The sequence below is a fragment of the Mixophyes fleayi genome, chromosome 4 (assembly GCF_038048845.1).
Source record: "Mixophyes fleayi isolate aMixFle1 chromosome 4, aMixFle1.hap1, whole genome shotgun sequence".
Lineage (NCBI taxonomy): Eukaryota > Metazoa > Chordata > Amphibia > Anura > Limnodynastidae > Mixophyes > Mixophyes fleayi.
This window is the reverse complement of record NC_134405.1, coordinates 139,813,167-139,838,133: the sequence shown is the minus strand read 5'-3', so window position 1 is coordinate 139,838,133 and position 24,967 is coordinate 139,813,167. Positions and strand designations below refer to the sequence as shown.

Sequence of the window (24,967 nt, the reverse complement as noted above, 5' to 3'; positions counted from 1 at the left end):
CTGCAGTCTATGTGGGTTAAGAGCCACTGATATGTACTACTGTACAGGATGTGCACAACTGTGGGTAATCATAGTTACATTAGCAGCTGCAGGCAGAAAGCAACATGTGCTTTTTTCATTGCTAATTACATTGCAAGATAAATCACTACAAATGTGCCTGGGGTGTTACAATTCTGTCTTTGTTAACTTCCACATGTCTGCATGCAAACACTGCACAGTTTGGGCAAATTACTGCTTATTTGGGATTTTAGAGAAATGCAGCAAACTATGAGATAAACTGGGATGTCCCAGGCACAAGTATTGTACTTCCTTGAAAATAGCCTAAAATGCAAGGATTCCCTAGAGCAGGGGTACACATTATTTTTGTCCAAGGGCTGGGAGATTGTACTAATTTGGAGTTGGCTCAAAAAAAATTAATTGATTGACTGTCCCCACTACTGTAGAATTTACTAAAGGAAAAGAGAAACCATTTTGCAGGTATTACATACCTCTCAACATGGGAACTGGAGTATGTGCACTACTGCAAAGCTCCAGAGAAGGTGTGGCCACAGTGGGTGTCATCACATCATACTGAGTGTGAACCATGTCAGTCCCATAACACGTTTGGTCTACATGAGGTAGGCCACATCATCCTATCACCTTTTATTAATACATTCCCCACAAAACCACTAATCACCCTTGTAGCATCACATTCCCCACTCATCACCCCTGCAGCATCACATTCCCCACTCATCACCCCTGCAGCATCACACCCCCTCCCCCATCAACCCTGTAGCATCACATCCCCTCCCCCATTACCCCTGCAGCACCACACCCCCTCCCCATCAACCCTCTAGCATCACATCCCCTCCCCAATAACCCCCGTAGCATCAAATCCCCTCCCCCATCACCCATGCAGCATCGCACCCCCTCCCCCATCAACCCTGTAGCATCACATCACAACCCCTATTCCATCACCCATGTAGCATCAAATCCCCTCCCCCATCACCCATGTAACATCACATCCCCTCCCCCTGTAGAATCACACCTTCCCCCATCACCCTTGCAGCATCACATTCCCACTCCCTCATCACCCCTGTAGCATCACAACCCCTCCCTATCACCCCTGTAGCATAACATACACCCCCATTCCCCCTGTAGCATCATATCCCCTTCCCCATCACCCTTATAGCATCAAATCCCCCACCCCATCACCCATGTAGCATCACATTCTCTCCTCCATCATCCTTGTAACATCATATCACCTCCCCATCACCCCTGTAACATCATATCACCTCCCCATCACCCCTGTAACATCATATCCTCTCCTCCATCACCCCTGTAGCATCACACCCCTTACCCCATCACTCCTGTAGCATCACATCCCCTCCTTCACCCCTGTAGCATCAGACGCCAGCCCCCATAACCCTTGTAGCATCAAATTCCCTACTTCATCACCCGTGTAGCATCACAACCGCTCCCCCATCACCCCTGTAACATCATATCTCCTCCCCATCACCCCTGTAACATCATATCTCCTGCTCCATCACCCCTGTAACATCATATGCCCTCCCCATCACTCCTGTAACATAACAGCCTTTCCCCAATCACCCCTGTAGCATCACACCCCCCCCACCACCCTTGTAGCATCACATTCACACCGCCTCATCACCCCTGTAACATCATATCCCCTCCCCATCACCCCCCCTCCCCCTTGTACCATCATATCACTTCCCCCATCACCTCTGTAGCATCACACCCCCTCCCCCATCACCCCTGTAGCATCACACCCCTTACCCCATCACTCCTGTAGCATCACATCCCCTCCTTCACCCCTGTAGCATCAGACGCCAGCCCCCATAACCCTTGTAGCATCAAATTCCCTACTTCATCACCCGTGTAGCATCACAACCGCTCCCCCATCACCCCTGTAACATCATATCACCTCTCCATCACCCCTGTAACATCATATCACCTCCCCATCACCCCTGTCACATCATATCACCTCCCCATCACCCCTGTAACATCATATCACCTCCCCATCACCCCTGTCACATCATATCACCTCCCCATCACCCCTGTAACATCATATCACCTCTCCATCACCCCTGTCACATCATATCACCTCCCCATCACCCCTGTCACATCATATCACCTCCCCATCACCCCTGTCACATCATATCACCTCCCCATCACCCCTGTAACATCATATCACCTCTACATCACCCCTGTCACATCATATCACCGCACCATCACCCCTGTCACATCATATCACCTCCCCATCACCCCTGTCACATCATATCACCTCCCCATCACCCCTGTAACATCATATCACCTCTCCATCACCCCTGTCACATCATATCACCTCCCCATCACCCCTGTCACATCATATCACCTCCCCATCACCCCTGTCACATCATATCACCTCCCCATCACCCCTGTCACATCATATCACCTCCCCATCACCCCTGTAACATCATATCACCTCTCCATCACCCCTGTCACATCATATCACCTCCCCATCACCCCTGTAACATCATATCTCCTGCTCCATCACCCTTGTAACATCATATGCCCTCCCCATCACTCCTGTAACATAACAGCCTTTCCCCAATCACCCCTGTAGCATCACACCCCCCCCCCCCATCACCCTTGTAGCATCACATTCACACCGCCTCATCACCCCTGTAACATCATATCCCCTCCCCATCACCCCCCCTCCCCCTTGTACCATCATATCACTTCCCCCATCACCTCTGTAGCATCACACCCCCTCCCCCATCACCCTTGTAGCATCAAATCCCCTACCCCATCACCCGTGTAGCATCACATCCTCTCCTCCATCATCCTTGTAACATCATATCACCTCCCCATCACCCCTGTAACATCATATGCCCTCATTCCCTCCTCCATCATCCCTATAGCATCACATCCCCTCCTTCATCACATCCCCTCCTCCATCACCTCTGTAACATCACAATCCCTCCTCCATGACCCCTGTGGCATCACACCCTCTACCACATCACATCTCCTGCTCCATCACCATGTAACATCACACCACCATCCCCATCACCCTTGTAACATCATATCCCCTACCGCATCACTCCTGTACCATCACAACCCCTCCATCACCCAGGAAAGCAGCTCAAGATAAAACAGGATTACTAATTTCAATTTCAGCCTCAGGACTCTTAATTAGTATTATCATTTATTTATATAGCACTTTCCAGAGAATATTGTGTCATTCACATCAGTATCTGCTCCATTCCAACTTACAGTCTAAATTCCCTACCACACAATCACACACACTAGGGTCCATTTTGTCATAAGGTATTAAACATATCAGAATGGTTTTGGACTATGGGAAGAAACTGGAGCACCCAGAGGTAACTCACACAAACACAGGGAAACATTGGAATCCCACACATATAGTGCTCTGGTGGGAATCAAACCCATGACATCAACGCAGTGAATAAGCAATGCTAACCATTGCGTCACCATGCTGCCCCTCATACACAGAAACTTTAATATCTAGTTTTTGTTGTACACAGCACTGGCAAAGCCAATGCTGTGCTACAGCCTATGGGCATGTAGCTACACAAACCCTTAAGAAGCCACAAGCGCAGAGGTTGCAGCTTCCTATTGGTTTTCCTGCTCACATCTATTTTCACAGGCCATTTTTAATGGCAATAAAAAACAACTTTGGCGGATGCTATAAAAGTGAAAAGGATGTGCACACAATAACCTGGCTTTTGATAATGATTAGGGGTCTCTGAATGGCGTGGGGGGGGGGGCATCCTGGGGACCCAATTTAATTTGTGCAGACAGCCTGACTTTGTGTGAGACTATTGATAAGTTGCTGCAAAGCACAGTAAAGATTTGGTTAATTTGCAAAGTGATCTATGGCACTGATTATGCTGTGTGTTGGGATGTTTAATGCTAGTTATTGTTCACAACTTAACAAATGATCTAATTTTTGTTGCATGCTTTCAATGCAAAATCCTTCAGTGCAGTTTAGTCTTCATCATGACCACTTGACCTGGCTCGGCCAATCAGAGTGTAGGAGGATCCCAAAAGATCATCTTTTTGTTCTTATAAAACACAAGATGATGGATGGTACATGATAACCTATCCTAATTGCTGACTGAAAAAACAAAGGAAATAACAGCAGGGATGTTAGTTTTGTGTTAAATGTATGATTTTATATAAGTACCCAGCGTTTAACTACATATTTTGACAAATTAAATCTCACCAGTAATTTTGAACTTGAAACCAGGAAATCCAGAATTTGAAAGTGAAAAAACTGGGTGTGACTAAGAACAACGTGTAGCAGAGAGGAGGTGGCTTCTGTCTTGTTCACGGGAGGACACTTGCAGCAGAGGTAGATGTGTGGTGTCTGTGTATTGGAAGCAAACGGTTTGTTTGTGTATTTGTTGATTGTGTAATGTAAAATCACAAAGCTGACACGTATAGTATCAGTAATCGGCCACTTCTTGTCCGGGATTTATTTTGTGCGCCATATGGTTTACTTCTGGCTATGTTTTCTCTGACACATGCAGTGTGCACATTCATGTACCAGCTAACAGCTGCAATAAACTGACCTTAATCCGCGTTTATGGGGTTTAGGGAAGGGAGAGTGAGAGGATCCCACACCCGACAGCCTGCTACTATATGTGGCCATGGCTGACCAGTACCTCACATGCAGCTGGTCACTAGTACACGGAGCCTGGTGTTACTGGGCTAAGTGCCGCCTCACACACCGCCCAACTCCTGACAGTGCGGTGTGTGCTGGGCTCTCGGTCTGTTATGAGCGGGTTACTTGTAGGGTACACAGTGTACACAGAGCACGCTGCATACCGTGTGGAGTAAATAGTGATAGGTGACGGTGTACACTGTACAGAGCTGAGCTGCCACATCCCACGTGGCCATGCTCCCCTCTACTGCGCATGCGCGGACACGGCGGCCGTGCGTGCTCAATTTGGTTCGTAACGCTGCAGCCATTGGCCCTCGTCATCCGGAGTCACGAGAGGAGGGGGCTGCGGTGCCCACCACGTCTGGTGGGAGATGGACTGATGAAACAAGAGGGGGAAGAGCTTCGTGCCAGCAGGTCCCGCCCCATGTCTGGCGGCGGCTTATGATCCTGCACCGTCTGGCACCCAGGCATTCATCTGCTGGGTCCCGATCTTTCTGCCTGGTACTGACCAGGCGAGCGTCCAGCTGTCAGAGTGATCCACCCCGGGGGGAGACAGCGTGCCCATCAGTGTGTGTACATATAAAGTGACTATATCGGGTGAGGACGTCCATTGCATGAACCTATCTGCCTTGGAGGAGGGAGCAGGCCTGGCTGACAGATGCTCTGTATATATGTGTGTGATGGTGGAGATGGCTCATTAGTCTAACATGTTGTCTGTGTGAGCAGGATAGCACGTATACTCGCAGATCCTCCTCGCTTTATTTTTGATATGTGCAATGTTTAATTTGCCAGAAAAGGGGTAAAGAGAAGCATATGTGAGCCATCTCCTGAATGTGATCGCTATTGAAAAACCGTATACAAGGTGTAGCAGCAGTTTTTGGTTTTGCATTGGCAGTGTTCTTGCATTACATCTTTTCAGTTATTGAGCTTCTATTCTAGCCTGGTTATGTCGTGTGAAGTGCAGTTTTATTATGTTCACAAACGGGAACTAGTTTCCAAGGCCAGACCGTGTTATCTTTATTCTTTGTTATCCCTTACTGCATATGTAAACAACATGTAGAGATCATGACACATTTTTCTGATGGAGATTTGTATTAATATTTTCTCAATAAGTACTGTTTTATTTGTAATTCTTTATATAGCCCCTAAATATTATGCAACACTTTACAGAGAATATGTAATCATTATGTCAGTCCCTGCATCAACTGGTGCTTACTATCTGAATTCTCTATCTTGTACCATATTTGATATCATTTGTTCTGCTTTTCTACAGCATGGCAGACTACTTGATCAGCGGAGGTACTGGCTACGTTCCAGAAGATGGTCTCACTGCACAACAGCTTTTTGCAATTTCAGATGGACTCACATACAAGTAAGCATTTGAATAGCTTGACTCCTATATCAAAGTTTTATGTTCTGTAACTAATGTAATATTCCCTTTTCTTATTAAGACTGAGAAGATTATTGTTCATCTAGGGTTTCCCAACAAGTGTTACACTTCCAGTCTATATTATATAACAATGACATGTACAGCATCATATTTCTTTATATGCTGTGTAAAATGTATTTAGAGAAATCATTTAAAGATCTGATCATATTTGTTATTAATTGATCCTCCTCTTCAGTATGCTGGGTAGTATGGACTTATGGCTTGTATGTGTCACAGTGGCTTTTGCAGTTGACCAAGTTGTATAGTTACTGATTATATTCTACCTATGATAATGACACAATTGGCTGCAATCACAAAATAAACCTTTGATTGATTTGTGCATCTCACAGTAGTGAGTGAAAATATTTTACATTGAAGCAATTTAGTTTTAATGTAAAAGTTCTGACATTTGGTAGTCTATTTGTGCACAAAGTTCATAGCTAGTATTGTAATTATTATGGCATTAGCTAGGCTCAAACATGGCACACTGGAAACCTGGCGTGTGTGAGGGCTACCACTGAGAATCTGTTTACCCAATGCTGGTTTCCCCGTGCAACTAATAGAAAAATGTAAGGACAGATGAAAATGAAGTGGTCTCTGCTACTTACAATCTCAAAGACTTTCAAATGATTGCATTGAAGTGGTAAAACATACTTGTGAAATTGTACATATTTGTTTTCACTGAAATGTTGATCTGTAAGTAAAATAAAGCATCTATATTAGTAAGGGGACCAAATTAGGAATATGGCATGACAGTTGATATATGCTGGAACAAATTAGATTCAGCTTTGTAGACGCACAATATATTGCATGAAAGGTCACCCCAAAAAGATGGAGCTAAAATTACTGTTTAATAAGCTACTACCACTAGGGTTTGTAGTTACGCAAAATAACTGCAAAGTGTGTCCTAAACTTAGGCCAAACCTTTGGAATATGGGTTGTGAGTGACAGCCCCTGTGTAAAGCATCTGCTGGGAACAATTGACACAAACTCTTGGGGATGAAAGCTCTCATACACACTCTCACACACAGTAGTCTTATACCACACTGGGTTTAACAACGGTCAAAGCGTCATTTTCGGTGATGTCAGTACCAGTTTCACTGGTAGGAGATGGGTGCAGCTCTGACAATGTAATGGCACTGAGTTCTGAAACAGCATACGTGCTCTCAACGTTGGCAACCAGGGGGTAAATATATCAATCTCCGGTTTCTTCAACTCGCGGGAGTTCGGCGAGATGACAGCTAAAATTTAAAGCGGCGCTGCCTTGTAAAGGGAAACTTTCCTTTACAAGGCAGAGCCGCTTTAAATTTTAGCTGTCATCTCGCCGAACTCCCGCGAGTTGAAGAAACCGGAGATTGATACATTTACCCCCATTTCTAATGGCTCCTTGCAGAGGACTGTCTGTGCAATCCAGTTGGCTGCTGCATTTGATTAACACCTTTTTTACAATCATTATAGTCCCCTGGAATGCTCGAGTTCACTGTTGCTCACCTCGGGTTTTTTTAGACACTGTGGTCTTTAAACTGTCAAGTCTTAGGAGAGGGACCCTAGTTAACACTTGGAATCGGGTGGGGTTGGAAGCAGGGTTTTTCAATGGACAACAATCTGAGTTGGATTAAAATTTGTGTCCTGACCAGTCTGCAAACAACTGACAACCACGAAAAGATATTCTTTCATCTACATTTTAAACAAACTGCAGGCTGAGAAAATCTTTACAGTTAAACTTGTGGTCATCGTGTGCTTGTGTATCTAACCTACATATACATGTCCGTTAAGAATTGGATTCCAGCATGTTTTATTTGGTGACTTCGTAAATCAACAGGTTATGTTGCATTATTGAACAGTTAACCTGGTGCAGCAGTAGTGTGCTGATTTCTTGTAGAAAATACTTATTTTGGCATTTTGTTATTAAAAAAATGCCACTGAGCAGAACTACCTTTTAGATCAGAACATTTGGGGAGAAGAGCAGTGCTTTATTTAGAAAGACTTCTTTATCATTTTCTGCTTTTTTTCTTGCTACAGCAAAAAATAGGGCATGATCTTTCTTACAAAAAAAAAAATCACACCAGTGTGTTTTTCACTGTAAACAAATTTGTTATTAGTGTATTCATTTTGGGGATTTCTTGATCTTCAAGACAGCACAGTGAACTGGGGGGGGGGGGGGGGGGGCACTTGCTTGTGTTTTCAGGCCTAAACTTTGATTTGCCCTGTAAACATATAGGATAAAACACATAATTGGCTTTGTCCAGCTATCTGCTGGACCAGTGTCAGGTGACGCATGCATATACATCTCTAATGATAAATAAAATGACTTTATCTTTAGAATGATATAATAAAAGTGTGTGTTGTTGTTTTTTTTTATGTTGTGTAAATATAAGTTAATGCAATCAATGCTTATTTCCTGTACACATACCTATGGGGATGGCTCTTAAAACAAACAAAAAAATAAATAAATAAGCATTGAAGTTTATGGGCCTGAGTCATTAAGGAAAGTAAGGCAAAAAAAAAAGGACTAAATGTCTTCCGGGACAAAAAAATTGTAATGCAAAGGGTTCAAAATAGTTTATTGTTTTGCACAAGTTATATTCTGACTGTTTTTTCAGCTAGCACACAAATACTTGATAGCTTTATTTTTACACTGAATTTTAAAGTTAATCTAGGACATGTCATTTTGCCAACTATAAATCTGTTCACACATTTTAAATTTACCTCCCCTCCAATGCAACATGGTTTTGCCCCCGTGCAAAGTTACTCCTTTTTTATGCTTTACTTTCCTTTAATGACTCAGGCACTATATGTGTTAAGTATGAACTAAGTCCACTTTGAGTGAGTGACATTGGGGGTTATAATTCTATAATGGCTTCAATAAAGTGCTGTGATTAGGATTTCACATTTATATGCCCGTTGATTAGTCTAGGGGATATATTTATCAAGCTGCGTGTTTGGAAAAAGTGGAGATGTTGCCTATAGCAGTCAGATTCTAGCTGTCATTTTGCAGAATGTACTAATACTGATAGCTAGAATCTGATTGGTTGATTTAGGCAACATGTCCACTTTTTCAAACCCGCAGCTTGACAAATTTACCCCTAGTAATCTAAACCAATGCTTATAACAATGGATCACAAATTTTCTCAGTTTGAGGTGCCAAAATAATTACCAAGTAGTCCCCCACCTTGCTTACCACCAACCTTCCTGCTGCATGCTTGAGATCGCTGCGGCGCATAGTTTGGGAACCACTTCCTTATAACGTGTGTGTGTGTGTGTGTGTGTGCGTGCGTGCGTGCCAGTATGTGGCAGAAACTTTTATATGAACCCTTCTGTAATATGTAATGTGTATGTGTGCTGATGCAGAAACCACTGGTGAAATTATTTAGGTTGAATGTATGTTGCTTTATACCCAAAATCTTCTACTAAACACTATAATTCTTCAGTCCTGCACACCTTTGATCTGAAAGACTATAAATGACATTAGTTTGTACAAATATACACGGGTATATATTTTGCACCCATGGTACGTTCAGTTCAAGGTGTGATTATTAGGGTTGAAAGCTGTGCAAATAAGATTGGTACTTAGGGATGGCTGTACATACTAGCAATTTACCAAACTATTCCTTGAAAGCTGTTCGATTAATAACTTAGTCTGCCACTGATGGGAAAACAAGTGCCAATGTGTATCTGTCCTTAATGAAATTGTAAAAATTAAAAATTTGTCAATATGATCTAAAAGTATTTACCAGTTTTTCCAAGATCATTGTATTTTTGTTGCGGAAACTAAAGCAAGTTCAAGCTGTCTAACAAAGGTCTTGACTTCATTTTTGAATGACTGCATCTACTACTTTGTTTTCCACCATTGTTCACATGATGGTAAATGTGTGTTTGTTATGGCTGGCAGTACCACTTTGAAATTTGTCTAAAGCTCCTTTTCATGACCTTGCTCTGTCATTTCTCCATGTTTGGTGCTATCGGCTGATTTAGGGCATATCCATTTGAGCTGTGCTTTATGGTGCCTTTCATTCTCTGTAGGTTTTCCATGGCGTTGTTTCATCAAACATAATAATGATCCTTTTTTATTTGTTTTATTTTCTCTGTGTATACAGCAGAAAATAGCCAGTGTATGCAGTGTTTGTGTGAATGACACCTTAGGAAATTTTATAAATATTTCATATATGACATATATCCAAACGATAACACCTATGCCTACAGTCATTCCCAGTATACACCATCTGGTCAATGCAAAAACAAAACAACCTTTGTCAGTCACCTTCCATCTGATCTCCAATACATTAATAAATATTGTCCTTATAATATCATTTATGACCATTTTTGTGGTTAATACTTTCTTTTAATATCCTCAAATACAAGGGCTCATATAAAATAAACTATTTGTTAAGTAGAACTGCAATTGATGTTAGTGTCACTGTAAGTTTCACAAATATCTGCATTTATATAAACACATTTGTGTAGACTATTTTAGTTTTCTGGCTTTAATTGCCTTAAAAGTCTGAATTTTAGTTTACACACAGTTGAATTATAAACATAAAAAGATTCCAATTGCTTCTTTTTAAAGAAATTTGTATTCAGACTAGAAATGTGCATCTTTACCCTGAAAATTACAGATCAGACATCTCCTTGGTCAAAGAGGAAGGAAAGTCTGTAACAGTGACCCTTCTCCTCCCATATTACAGATCAAAATAAATGATTGTAAGTCTGTCAAGGTTGCCTGCATGTTAAGCCGATAATGGAGCGAGAGGATAGAGCCAGCAGTGAGCTTGCATCACCAGCTTTGTTACTAAAGAATCCAGAATGGCAAGTGTTTTCTTTCTATTCTCTTATAATCACTACGTCATTATGTCTTACCAGTGCAACTACGACACACATTCTTTTATTTTAAAGTGAGTTAGAAGTAGTGCAAATCTATGTGACGAGTGGCTAGTTTCCACCATTGCATTCTTAAAATATCAACTTTAAATTTAACATTTTAGACTACCATATACCCAATTTCTTATGCATTACTGTGCACTTACTAGTACAATAGTTTGTGTTGGTAAAAGTGCAATGTAGGCAAAAGTCGCTTAAAAGAGCAGCACTGAAATGCCTACTTTCACGAGTTATAACACATTTTTCAGCATATCTGTGAACAAGCCTTTAGTGAAGCACCTCTCCCCTAAAATAGCAACCTGCTACAGAGAGGTTACAAAAGTTTCTAGACATTTTAATTACATTAGGTGTATTACTCAGCTCTGTAATATACAAACTTTAATGTATAATTAATGTCAAATACTTCATATTTATTAGTATGAGTATTACTATTGGGCTGCTACTCTTATTATGCAAACCTGAAAAGTGGTTTTTTTTTTTTTCACCTGTTACTCCAAGATTATAGCTGAGCTTCAATAATAAAACAATTATATTTTAAGAGATATATATATATATATATAATATCACACACACACACACACACACAGAGATATATATACACACACACCTATTAGTGGTAATGTATGGTAATTATTTTTATTAAATCCTATATACATCAGTCTTTAAAGAGGCCATTAATGATGTTTGTTTTTTATTTTGTTTTTTTAAAAATATTTTTTTATATATCAATTGACTTTAATATTTTATTGCTTTAAACATGCTTTATAACTATTATCAAGGTTCACATACTGAAGCATAAAAAACCCATGTAGTCACACAAATAAATAAGACACAACAATAGACAGCACCCCTTATTGGTTGTGGCATGGAAACCACATTACATGCAGAGCAGAAAACTCCTATGTAATGCCAGTGTATAAATACCTGTTTAGTACCAGAACATTTAGCATACATTTTAAGCAAAATGTATGAAAGTATATTGCAAAACAAAATACATGAAGGTCGGCAAATCACAGGACGTAAAGAGATGGTACAAACACATCAGTACAAAAATATTATAACTATTCACTATAAATATTAAGAACTATCTTGAATAACAATTCAGAGATGATAAAGTTATGACTGATTTGAATAATTTAAATTTCACAGTCAACTTAAATGCAGGTGTGATATACAGCTGTAAGCCTTAGGTATGAATGAGTTAACATGTCATCCTGCTTTGTATCCTGTCATAGTGTGCACAGTGTGATTGTTGCTTTATTTCCTGCTCCTTCCTAAATTAAATAATGCATGGGCATTGTAGGATTGTTGCAACATTTCATACAGTTCAGTCAGGAATATAAACCCTTCTCCCTATTACTAACTGTAACCTAATACTGTCATGGCTGATTTAACAAATATTCTTGTAATTACTCACTACAAGGCCTTACTGATTCCACTTTGCTTGTCACTTTGATCTCGACATAGTAGTGTTTTGCTAAGACAGTAAAAAGACTGAACACAAGGTGCAGTTTCATTGCATCTATAGTCTCCAATTCATGTAGGAGTAAGTCAAGCTAGATGCCATGATGTGCTGCAGTGGGGACAAATTAAAAATGTGCAGACAAATTTAAAGTTGGGAAGGAGGTTTATCCAGTTCAACTCTACATAAATATTTGTGCTACATAAAAAAAGCAGGCAACGTTTTTCCCTGCATGCAAAAAAAGAAATTACGCTTGCACCCGTTGCATTGCAATGGTTTTTTTTCTGAATTGCTCCAAACGGACACAAGACCATTATGCAGATTCTAGTTTGCACTTTCAAATGGTTTCCCCTATATCTGTGGTAGACAACCTGTTTTCGTCTGGGGGCCACTTTGATTGTACTTATTTGATGGGGCTACAATAAAACATTAGCTTGCTTAAAAATACCTAGATTTCAGTACATGAATAAAGGAATGTGCAGTTGTGCCATACCTGTCCACTATGGAGACAGGAGCATGTGTGCCAACAGGAAGCTTTTGTGCCCCACTGGAGGGGACACTAGCACACTTCGGCTGTCTGCGTTATCATTCTGCTTTCATGTCTTGGAGTGATGCTAAGGTGGCTCCCAGGCAGTAGCAGTGTAACTTATCCTCACTAAGTGAGACTCGCTTGCGGCACTAACCTCCGCAGTCAGGTGACCGTGTGACAGCACATCATAGTGCAGCTGATTCATTCTGCAGATAGTGAGACCAGGTGCAGGACAGGACAGATATAAGGGGACTCTGTGGACGGAGGAAAAGCTGATTCAGACAAGATGACTGACCAGAGCAGAATGTACCAATAAAAAGAGGATGTGAAGTTCCAAAAATACCAGAGCTTTCACTGTTACATACCAGTGACCAGCATAAAATGTCTACCTAACATGTCTCTATTGCAGACTATCTGTCCAGTCTACCACTGAATGTTGATGTAGCCTGAGAATCATAGTTATGTTCATTCTATTTAAAACTTGGATAGTATTGTAACTGATATGGATTTGTAAAAGTTTATGTATAAATAAATATTCTCTGTGTATATATAGTGAGACATGTCACATTGCAGAAGATGCTGAAAACCTTCAATCCGTAATATACTGCTTACAAAAGAATACAATTATCATAGTATTTTGCTAATAAAACCAGTTGTACAGTAAATACTTTATTATTATCTGGTGAAGTTAGTATAAGAGCCAAAATACTGTAAACCATTGGACACAGTTTAGAGACTTTCAAGGCAAAAAGCATCTCGCTGCACTTTCATGATTTTCTGTATATAACATAACACTCACTTTTCTATTATTCATTAACACGTTGCTGAAATTTCCTTTATAACATGGTCCCTTTCTATGAAATTTCCATCCTGCAAAAAGGCTCAGCTTGTAACTGTTGATTATATTTGCATTACGCAATTCAGTATATCCCAAGATTAGTCAGCAGCTAGGAATTGGCCCATCTGCTCTCACATCTTGGCATTAATGGCTTGTCTTCTCCGAATCATTGCAATCCAATGTGTTGTACATTTTGTGCTGTACTCGGGCAACCATTGCTTCATTCACTTTAAGAACGTCTACAAGCAAATAGCCTATGCCTTACATTACTATCCACTATCCAAGTTTTCTCATTCTCTCCACAGATACGTGTTTTGTTTTTGGGGGGTTTTTTAGTATGTGAGCTAACAATGAGCATTATTTAGATATCCAAAGCATTACACAAAACAGGAGCATTAACACAGAGACCAAAACAATAAATAACTTAAGAAAATGCTTTCAAAACAAATGAGGTACTGGAGTGCTAAGTCTCTTTAAAAGCAATATTGTTGTTTAATTTCAAAAGGATAAAGTAAAACAATCACATGAAAATATGTTAACATTGGGGCCCCTTAATAGGTACATATAAATGTATCCTGCAACAAAAAATAGATGAATTATTGTTGCACAGTGTATTGAAATTGTTAAACTCCCAATGTCCATCAAATAATTGCCATTCCGTATAGCTCCTTTTGCGCAAAGAGGAACTAAACAGAAGGTTGTTACCAAGATATAACTGCACAAGTCCAGCTGCCTCCCAGACTGCTGCCGACACTTTGGCCCTGAGCAAGAGTTAAATCCAAACCGAGGCTCAGTTGTCAATAGGATAGTGGCATCACTGTAACGACTCCAATAGCCTACACTTATCAAGACCTTTTGATCTTTTAATCGGCGCACGTGGATGGATTTCCGGGAGCTTAAATAACGGCAGTCATTTACTTGAATTACGCTTATGTAATTTGCTATTTTTCTCACTGCTGTTTCCATACCGCTTCCTCTTTCACTTCAGTGTTGAAAAATAAAAATACTGTGATCATGCCAGTCAAGGAGATTAAGGTACTTGTGCCATAATCTTGGGTAACATTTAACCCTGATACTTTTGCATCTAAGAAAAAGCAGTACTCTCAATATAGGTGAAAAAACAACTTTTACATATTTAGGCAAAAAGAAAGTAAAAAAAATGACACATTGGAAGGAAATCCTCTTTTCTCTAGCCATAACCAACACCAATGAGATGGAAACGCTTTGGTTAAGCAATATAAATCATTTATATAATAAGGCCTTGTACTTGCTGGCTACAAATTTGTGCAATTCTAGCATTTTTAGCACTAGAACAATGCACAAAACTGTCTGAAAGGGTAAATTATTGGTTTAGTGACCCTCATACCCACTTGCAATGTTACGTGAATAAAACTGATAGTCAGCAACCATATGTCAAATGTGTTTGTGTTTTGACATACGTCTCAGTGGGGTTTAAACTTGCGTTGTTCAAACACTAGTGGATAACCAAAATAAGACGCATATTGAGGAACAAAGTGCTTTCAGTTTTATACAAAAAAAAAACCCTCATGAGTAAGTGTTACAAATAATTGATATGAAACTATTCTTATTCATCTTGATAAAAATAACCTAAATTAAATGGCTTTTACATTACACCAATAGGTAACTCCAAAATCTAGAATATAAAAGACACACCATAAACCCTTTGTATCTAAAGAAAAACCATGGGTGGCAGTACTGCCACTAAAGGTTGTTAATGAACACTGACGTTTAATAGCATTGTTCTTCTACTCTGGTGAAAATTTACAATATGTTTGTCACATGTTGTCAGTGACATATACTCTAAGGCAGCTGGCCAATAAATATTTGTTTTGATAATTGTATTTGTTTTTACATTATTGGATGAGTCTCCTACTGTTGTCTGTGTGTACAGTTTTAGTTCTTTATTGACAGCAGCTGTGTGCATTGTTTTGTTGATCCTGTTAATTAGTCTTTTGTATAGGTTAAAGCAATAAATAGAAGGAATATGTGCTCCAGCAAAACTATCATACCAAACCTATAATGTAAACGTAATCTCTATACATTGGATGCACTTATGATGTTGTGGTGTTTTGTTATTGCAGTGTGGTGTGCAGTAATGGATCAATGACCATCTATTCTAATTAGTGTTTGCCTTGGCAAGCACAGAACACATTCTACCTTATATTTCATCATGCATTAGTATCTAGTAATGTTATTTTAAGAATTGTCTACATTCACCTATCTCTGGGATAACACAGGCACATATATATGTAAAGCTCGTGGCACTTGAGGTCTGCGCTCGGTATGTGTTGAAATTTTCATGTTTTTCTTGCAATCCAGCCCCCAAAGTCATATACATGGGGTGAGATTCCCCCCCCCCCCACACACACACACACACACACGCCTATGCACGTTGACTTTTGACAGATTTGTACAGCTCAGAATCGAGTTGGTCCTCCGCTTTGTCATAATGTACTGCTTTTACTTTTGCTCAGAGAGTGAAACAATCACGATTATTTTTTTTTTAAAAAAACAGGTTTTTTTTGGGGGGGGGGGGGGTTTGGTGGGGGGGATTTTTACAAAAATGGTCACGTAAGCAAATAAATCAAGTAAAAACAACAATACAAAGTTCTTTTAAAATACTGCATCTTTAATATATTCAATTTAAATGACTTGACAGTGTCACCAATCATGGCATGGCACAGCAAACTACACACAAATCACAACACAAACTGCAAAAGGAAAGAAACAGCCATGATGTTAAAAGTTACAATAGTTGGCAATTGCCTTCCATGATTTGTAAATCTGAATGAGCCTACACATTAGGTTTATTGAATGCCTTAAAAAGAAACAAGTTTTGCAGCTTTGCAAAACTAGTGCAAAGCTGCAAAAGTGGTTTCTCAGTATTTTCCACATTTGGTTTGGAGCTGTCAAAACTCTTTCTACTGAAGCTGATGATGCTGCAGCTGCTACCGTGATTTTTTCATTACCAGCTACAGTTTCTGAACCATTGTGCATTTTCCACCAGTCTATTGATGCCACTGTTGACACAAATCGTGGTCAAACGAGGTCTTTAAACGAGGTTGCTTTTACTTGGAACTTGACTAGTGTTGGTAGAAGGCTATTTGAATGTGGATGGGTTAAGCAAAGGACTATGGTCCATATTGCACATTATGCCAATTAGCATTAAAAGCTTGTTAAAACCCTGGATTTTTTTAATGGTGATTAAAATGAATAATTAAAAAAAAAATCATGCAATTTAAATCGCAGTTAAAATCAAGTTGATTTAAATCGGCACACCGTGCTTTGCTACCAGATACATTCCTACAGTGATTTTGTGTACGACAGTCAATTTACAGAACATTTTCTTTCTTTTTCAGCGACTTTTTGATTCTTCCTGGATTTATTGACTTTACAGCTGATGAAGTGGTGAGTGTCTTTGTATTTACGTTATCACCATATTGGCAGTACAGGCAGTTAATGGTTTATTAATGTGTACAGCAATGTGTAATAGGTTGGTGTTTATAAATAAAGGATATTGATGTTCACCACATAGTGAGTCTTTAGTTTTCTTCACCAGAATTCTCATCTAAAGATGTTTCTGACTAACTCTAGCTGTTGGTTGTATATAATATATATATATATATATATATATATATACCATGTAACATGACTTCAAATAAAACAAATTGATCAGACTGGAGGCCAGGCTTAGAATTGGCAGCACATCGCCTGCCAGATATCAAGGTTAAACCAGCTGATATGAAGATGTATCTGCTTGGGACATGTATGTAGATGATTGTATGCTAGTCCACCTCTGCACTGTAGAATGCAGATATGGGCAATGTTGGCGTCATTTTGCTATAATGTACCTAGCAGACAGTAAAGGTTAAGCAGACCATTGTATTTACAGAATAAAACCTTTTTGGGCCTATTTTGATTTTGTAAGTTAAATTGTTTATAATCTGTGGTATAACTTCCTTCTTTTATTGCATTCTGCTACCACCTAGTGGTAGCTTTAAAGTTTGCAGTTCTTGTTTGTGAAATGTCGACGTGCGTCTGATAATGCATGTTGCTGTGTCATTCCTAGAACTGGGCAATCATCGCTTTATTACACACTCTGGCTTTCTTGAGCCTCTTAAATGTAATTTCAACACTTAATGAGAATAGGAGGAGGATATTTTCTTATGGAGAATTAGAACGCATGCACTCTATCATGTGTCAAATGTGATAAGAGTGAGATCGGTCCAGACTTATCTACATTTTTATTTTTATTATGGTGTAAGTATTGTAATCATAATAGGATGCTGTATAACCTTAAAGACAGACTGGCACAAACAGCTTATAATACCTACATACAAGAATAGTTTCCTGCGACAGTATGTAAGCAAGAGTATTGTCCTTTTTGCATACGAACATTCTCCATGTAATTCTGTATCTTATATACTATGTGTTGTATTTATCATGCATCTCCTCATGTATTTAGACTTTGTGACATAGGCAGTGGTTTCTTTTTATAGTTTTCATATGACGGCACACATGCCTTAGATGTTAAGATCGGTGACCCCCTGCCTGCCCCATATCTGTAGCACTTTACATTACTTGTCTGAACTAACCCTTAGCTATTCACTGACTTGTGCTGCACTAGCCCCACCTACCTCAAACCTACCTATACATAGTAATGCTAGGGTTTCTGAACTGAGACTCTTTGCTGCTGCTAACATTTCAATTTCCTTATTGGGTACTGGGTGTTCTAGCACTATATAGTCATAGCCAAAAGTTTTGAGAATGACACAAATATTATTTTTCACAAAGTCTACTGCCTCAGTTTTTATGACGGCAATTTGCATATACTCCAGAATATTATGAAGAGTGATCAGATGAATTGCAATTAATTTCAAAGTCCCTCTTTGCCATGACAATGAACTTTATCCCCAAAACATTTCCACTGCATTTCAGCCCTGCCACAAAAGGAACAACTGACAGCAGGTCAGTGATTCTCTCGTTAACACAGTTGTCAACACTTTCAAGGACAAGGCTGGAGATCATTCTGGTATGCTAATTGAGTTAGAATAACAGACTAGAAGCTTTAAAATGAGGGTGGTGCTTGAAATCATTGTTCTTCCTTTCTTAACCATGGTTATCTGCAAGGAAACATGTGCAGTCATTGCTTTGCACAAAAAGGGCTTCACAGGCAAGGGTATTGCTGCTAATAAGATTGCACTTAAATCAACCATTTATCAGATCATCAAAAACTTCAAGGAGAGAGGTTCAATATTTCTGAGGAAGGCTTCAGGGCACCCAAGAACATCCAGCGAGCGCTAGGACCGTCTCCTAAAGTTGTTTCAGCTGTGGGATCAGGGCACCACCAGTGCAGAGCTTGCTCAGGAATGGCAGCAGGCAGGTGTGAGTGCATCTGCACGCACAGTGAGGCGAAGACTTTTGGAGGATGGCCTGGTGTCAAGAAGGCCAGCAAAGAAGCTACTTTTCTCCAGGAAAAACATCAGGGACAGACTGATATTCTGCAAATGGTACAGGGATTGGACTGCTGTAAAGTCAATTTTTCTGACGAATCTCCTTTCAGATTGTTTGGGGCATCTGGAAAAACGCTTGTCACAAGACGGAAAGGTGAGCGCTACCATCAGTGCTGTGTCATGCCAACAGTAAAGCATCCTGAGAACATTCATGTGTGGGCTCACTCACAATTTTGCCTAAGAACACAGCCATGAATAAAGAATGGTACCAAAACAAACTTCTCTCAACCATGCAAGAACAGCTTGGTGACTAACAATGCTTTTTCCAGCATAATGGAGCACCTTGCCATAAGGCAAAAGTGATAACTAAGTGGCTCGGGGATCAAAACATCAAATTTTTGGGTCCATAGCCAGGAAACTCTCCAGACCTTAATCCCACTGAGAACTTGTGGTCACTCCTCAAGAGGTGGCTGGACAAACAAAAACCCACAAATTCTGACAAACTCCCAGCATTGATTAGGCAAGAATGGGGGCGGCCATCAGTCAGTATGTGGCCCAGAAGTTGATTGACAGCATGCCAGGGCAAATTGCAGAGGTCTTCAAAAAGAAGGGTCAACACTACAAATATTGACTATTTGCATAAACTTAATGTAATTGTCAATAAAAGCCTTTGACACTTGTGAAATGCTTATAATTTTACTTCAGTATACCCAAACATCTGACAAAAAGGTGTAAAAACACTGAAGCAGCATACTTTGTGAAAACCAATATTTATGTCATTCTCAAAACTTTTGGCCTTGACTGTACACTTCCACTTTCTGCACAGCAGTATGTAAAACATTTTACTCAAGCTGCATGTGTGAACTATGATTCCTATAGAGGTATGTATGACACAACATTTCCCCCTTGGATTGACAGGAGCCTCACACGACTGTTCAGGAACCATACTTCTTCCGCTACATTACGTTCTTTGACTGAGAAAACCTGCCTAAATCATGGCACTGCCCCAGTGACTTGCAGCTCTCTCCTTACTAACATAGGATCATCACACTGTCCTGAAACAGTCTGTGCTGTTGATCTGAGTGACTACAGTTCTATCCCTTTTCACTTTAGGACAGAGTGCACAAAGATGATCAGGGCATGAAAAATAACTGACATGTGCTTAAGTGTGCCTCTTAAAAATGGAAACCGCATGTGTTCTTACCCCAATGATGCACACCTAATAAACAGTTTTCTATGTTTTAAAAAAGACCAGTTCATTTAATTTATATTCTGTTAAAGTGCTGTGTGGTAGTGCTAGATAAATAAACTATACATAAAATTATTCCCTAGACAGGGGAATCGGTATCTGATAACCCAACTTGATTATTCTCTAGTACCTTATTGGAGAACAAGTGAAGGACATAATTTTCTTGTTTGCTAGACTTGGTTGATGTGGGCATTGCATGAAGAGCTGTGCTCTGATATTTGGGGATATTTTGGTAATCATATTCATTGCTGGTGTTTAATTATGGTACAAAATATTGATATACAATGTCTATAGTTTTCAAAAAAAAAATGTAAAAGATAACATTTGTATGTGTTTGTTTATATAATTAATGCTATAATTATTTTTGTGCTTAATACTGTTTTGTGTATATGTTTTAAAGGATCTGACTTCTGCCTTGACTCGTAAGATAACTTTAAAGACCCCCTTGATTTCCTCTCCCATGGACACAGTGACTGAGTCTGATATGGCCATTGCCATGGCGGTGAGTAGAAGGCACAGATCTGTATTTGTAAAATGAGTCTGTCAGAAGGCTCAGCACTTAATGTGTATATAACATAGGCCAGGTATAAGAGAAATTAATTGTTCTAGTTGGCCTTTGTCCTTATACTACGTAATACGTTAGGTTATCCTTGGGACAGTTCAACATGAAAGGAGCTAGTAGTAACGCTACAATTTGTCAAATATTTCAGGAGCTTGTTAGGACTTACTATGTGAATCTTTGATTGTGGGAAAATGCAATTGTTATTCACATAACCAGGTGTTTTTATCCTTCTGTGTAGGTTATGAGCAAATTTAGGGAGTTATCTGCTACCTCTTTACCTGCTTTCTGTCATGTTGCCAGGAGACTCCAAATACCGCCTGCAACCATATTCAACATCTCTTGACGTTAGGCCACACCCCTAAGCTATTGTATTATGAAAGAACAACTACACCTCCCTTAGATTCACAGGGGACCTCTCAGACAATATAAAGGCATTATGGGGATATTAAATAAACACAGAGCTCTGTCCTATGTCAGGAATAGTTGGATGCAGCCATTCCTTAAATTCAAAGGGAAAATAAATAAAATAAGGTCACGACTGGTTTTACCACTATGATTTGGAGTTGTGCTAAGTCGCCCCCTCCCACTTCTAAATTTGTCTGCACGTTTTAAATCCCTCCGTGCTCATGTGACAGGAACTCTGTGAATTGCACTGCCTACGTTCAGTAAAGTATAGTGTATAAGCACTAAGTTCATTAGACTAAAAGTGATTTATTGCATTTTGGTAAGGTTCTAGCTGTTCTTTCTACTTTGTATAATTTTATACAGTTTGCTATCACTTTGACAAATTTTGCTCAATAAATGTGCCTATAAATATAAGCATTGTCTTAATAAAAGACCACATTAGTCTTGGAAGTTGTTTCCATTAATATGGTTCTTGTACTTGCATTACTGTGTAATATTTCATTCAAAAGCTATTCGTTTTTGGATACTGTTGCGTTGGTTGTTCCTTTTCACACAATACTTGTGAACATTTTCATATTATAGTTTCTTGTATTGCAGTTGATGGGAGGTATAGGGATCATTCATCACAACTGTACCCCAGAGTTTCAAGCCAATGAGGTCCGAAAAGTGAAGGTAAGACTCAATAGCGTTTGTGTATCTGTGAAGAGATTATATTTCTTTAGTTTATAAACTTGTTTAGGCCATTTCTACCTTTTGTTTCAGTGCTGTATAATATGTTTAATAAATTATGGGTAATAAATGGGATAATGCACTCCGTACTACTTTAAATTTAATTTGCATAGTAGAAATCAGATGAGTTCTGTTACCATATACAAGGCTGCAGGCTTAGTGCTTTTGTATTGGTGACAGAAATCTGATTTGACTTCTTATATCTAATAGTTTACATTATTGGATTCCTTAATTCTTATAATACACCATTTTTACTAATGAATAGTTAAGTGAGAACATCACAACTCACTGTTTATACAGATTTTACAAAGGTGTATGGATATATTATCAATACTTGTGTATTCCAATAAATACTATAGACCTATATACTATTTGACATTTTGTTTGCTTGAAAATTTAAAAATACACCTGGTCAGGATGAAGTGACCATTTCATCAGGTGTATTACAGGTTAAAAAGTTATTAAATACTATAATAATGCAGTGTTTGTGGCTCCAGTCTCTCTCTTGGACTGGGTTAAGGGGTGTGGGTCCACATCCTGACACTTGTTGAGCCACCAAGTTAGTAGTAATCTTTGAGTAATATAAGTAAGAGGGAAGATACTTTATGATAAAGTGTATTATACATTGCATACCACAACAATAATGTATCTTGCAGCAGCTCAAGTGTCTTTCCTCTGCTGCTCCCATTATTCAGTACCTTGTATGAACATATATTTATCTTATGTAATTGGTATATCATCTCTATTCACATCTCTTTCTCCTGTCTCTTTCTGCAGAAGTTCGAACAAGGATTTATAACTGACCCCGTAGTAATGAGTCCCAAACATACTGTGGGGGATGTGTTTGAAGCTAAAAACCGACATGGATTTTCCGGCATCCCGGTAACGGAAACTGGAAAAATGGGCAGCAAATTAGTGGGGATTGTCACCTCGAGAGACATAGACTTTTTGACGGAAAAAGACTACATCACTTATTTGAACGAGGTACTGTATCAACTACCAGAGCATCTGAATTCTATTTAAGAAGGTATGGGGGCGTGGAAGTAAAATTTTAAATAAATAAGCCAAAGCCATACTCTGCAGGGTACAGAACAAAAAACTAGTGGTCAGCACTTGTATTGTTGCAAATCTGTTTGTATCTAGTATACTTTCATTGTGGGATTAACTGATTTCTGGCTAATTTTCTTTTCTTTTCTATTTTGTTTCCAAATATTGCCTAATGCTGGCTAAAGTTTCGCATTTATATGACAAACAATTCACTGTTTATATGAGCAATTAAAATACCTCAATGAGTAAATTGATTGTAAATGTCAAAAATGTCATGATTCAACAATTGCGGATTTTATATACTACCTTTTTATATCCATATTTTTTTTTATTCTACTTATGAGCTTGTAAAATAAAGGGGAAAAAACATTTTTATCAATTGCAAGTTGTCAGCTGAAAATGTAGTAGAACCATAGAAATGTGTTATGGCCCTCCCTATTTTGCACTGAAGATGGTACATATTTCCATACCTCATGATCTGTATCCTAATTTTTCTACAGGTAATGACCAAAAGAGATGAACTGGTTGTCGCTCCAGCAGGTGTCACCCTTAAAGAAGCAAACGAAATTCTTCAACGTAGTAAGAAAGGTATGGCAGTCACTTGGTATAACTCACACTGTAGAATAGAAAACCACAAACAGCATTTAGAGTGATACAACACATGCAAAAAGTGTTTCATAGAAGTCTTAATACTTTTACCAGTGTAACATGAGCAATTTAAACAGGTACTGGAAAAATTCTTGTATATTACGTAGAAATTCCAAGCATTTGACATATTTTAGATCTGCTTTCCTTTGCTGTTTGTCTGCTGCTCGAAAATCTCTTGTGTGACAATACTGTTGTGTGTTGTGCTAACCTGCAGGTGGTACTGACTTAACCTCACCTAAGCAAAAGTAAATGCATAGGTGGGTTAATACAATTGCAAGCCAGTAGAGAGATGTAAAACTCTGCACTGTTGTGTGATTTCTATGTTCTTTTAAGCACTTCATAGTATATCATAGAGAATAAACACAATTTCTAAATGTCGTTTGATCTCGAATGTTTAGGGCTTTTGTCAAGAATATTGAATGTCGGAATAGTCGCGTTGTGTGTACAGTGCTGTGCATCTTATGCTGACTGTGTGGACAGCAGTATATGGCAGGGAAGTGACTGTCTACTTCAGTAGATTTCCCCCCTAGCCAGCAGAATTGGGTAGTGGTTTACTTGCATCATGTTTGTTGGAAATACAAAGCAAAAAGTCCTGAGAATGCGTTTATCTGGATGAGTTCTAGAATGTATTTTAAATTGGGCTTTTTATATTGTTTCATAAAAACTTGGGTTTTTTGGCTAGCATATTAAATCATTAACCCATTTATAGTTCCTGTAATGATTAAATGGCATGTGTAAAATGACAATTTAGTTACACATAACCATGTGACATGGTGCATTTCTGCTGGTGAAAGACTTTGTGAGAGCTGTGCTGACAATGTCACGTGACGATATTGCGGTATATACCTAGGGTTACATTCTCATAAAGGTGAATAGACTGTACTTGGGGTTTATGCTAAAATGCTTATGATAAAATTACGCATCCTCTGGTCAATTCTTCTCTCCTCCTAAGTGTCCTGCAATATTTACTGTGTTTTATGTAAACCTTCCCATGCCTTGACTAGAGAGAACCCACTGATCTACACCCAATCTACATTTTGGTGTG

General features: G+C 39.2%; 1 protein-coding gene across 8 annotated transcripts in view; it reads left to right on the top strand.

The window, feature by feature from the left end:
• The window catches only part of IMPDH1 (inosine monophosphate dehydrogenase 1), a 123,841-nt gene that overhangs the window by 72,994 nt on the left and 25,880 nt on the right, over nt 1-24,967 (top strand). For 2 of the 8 annotated variants that reach the window (XM_075208509.1, XM_075208510.1), the window contains exons 2-7: nt 5,946-6,044; nt 17,189-17,237; nt 20,932-21,033; nt 22,096-22,170; nt 23,005-23,211; nt 23,775-23,862. In XM_075208509.1, coding sequence (XP_075064610.1) covers nt 5,946-6,044; nt 17,189-17,237; nt 20,932-21,033; nt 22,096-22,170; nt 23,005-23,211; nt 23,775-23,862 — 620 coding nt within the window. Of the gene's footprint in view, nt 1-4,360; nt 4,385-4,969; nt 5,270-5,945; nt 6,045-10,786; nt 10,908-17,188; nt 17,238-20,931; nt 21,034-22,095; nt 22,171-23,004; nt 23,212-23,774; nt 23,863-24,967 lie in introns of those variants that run through there. The other 6 variants (XM_075208511.1, XM_075208506.1, XM_075208508.1 and 3 more) reach the window with 6 other exon arrangements.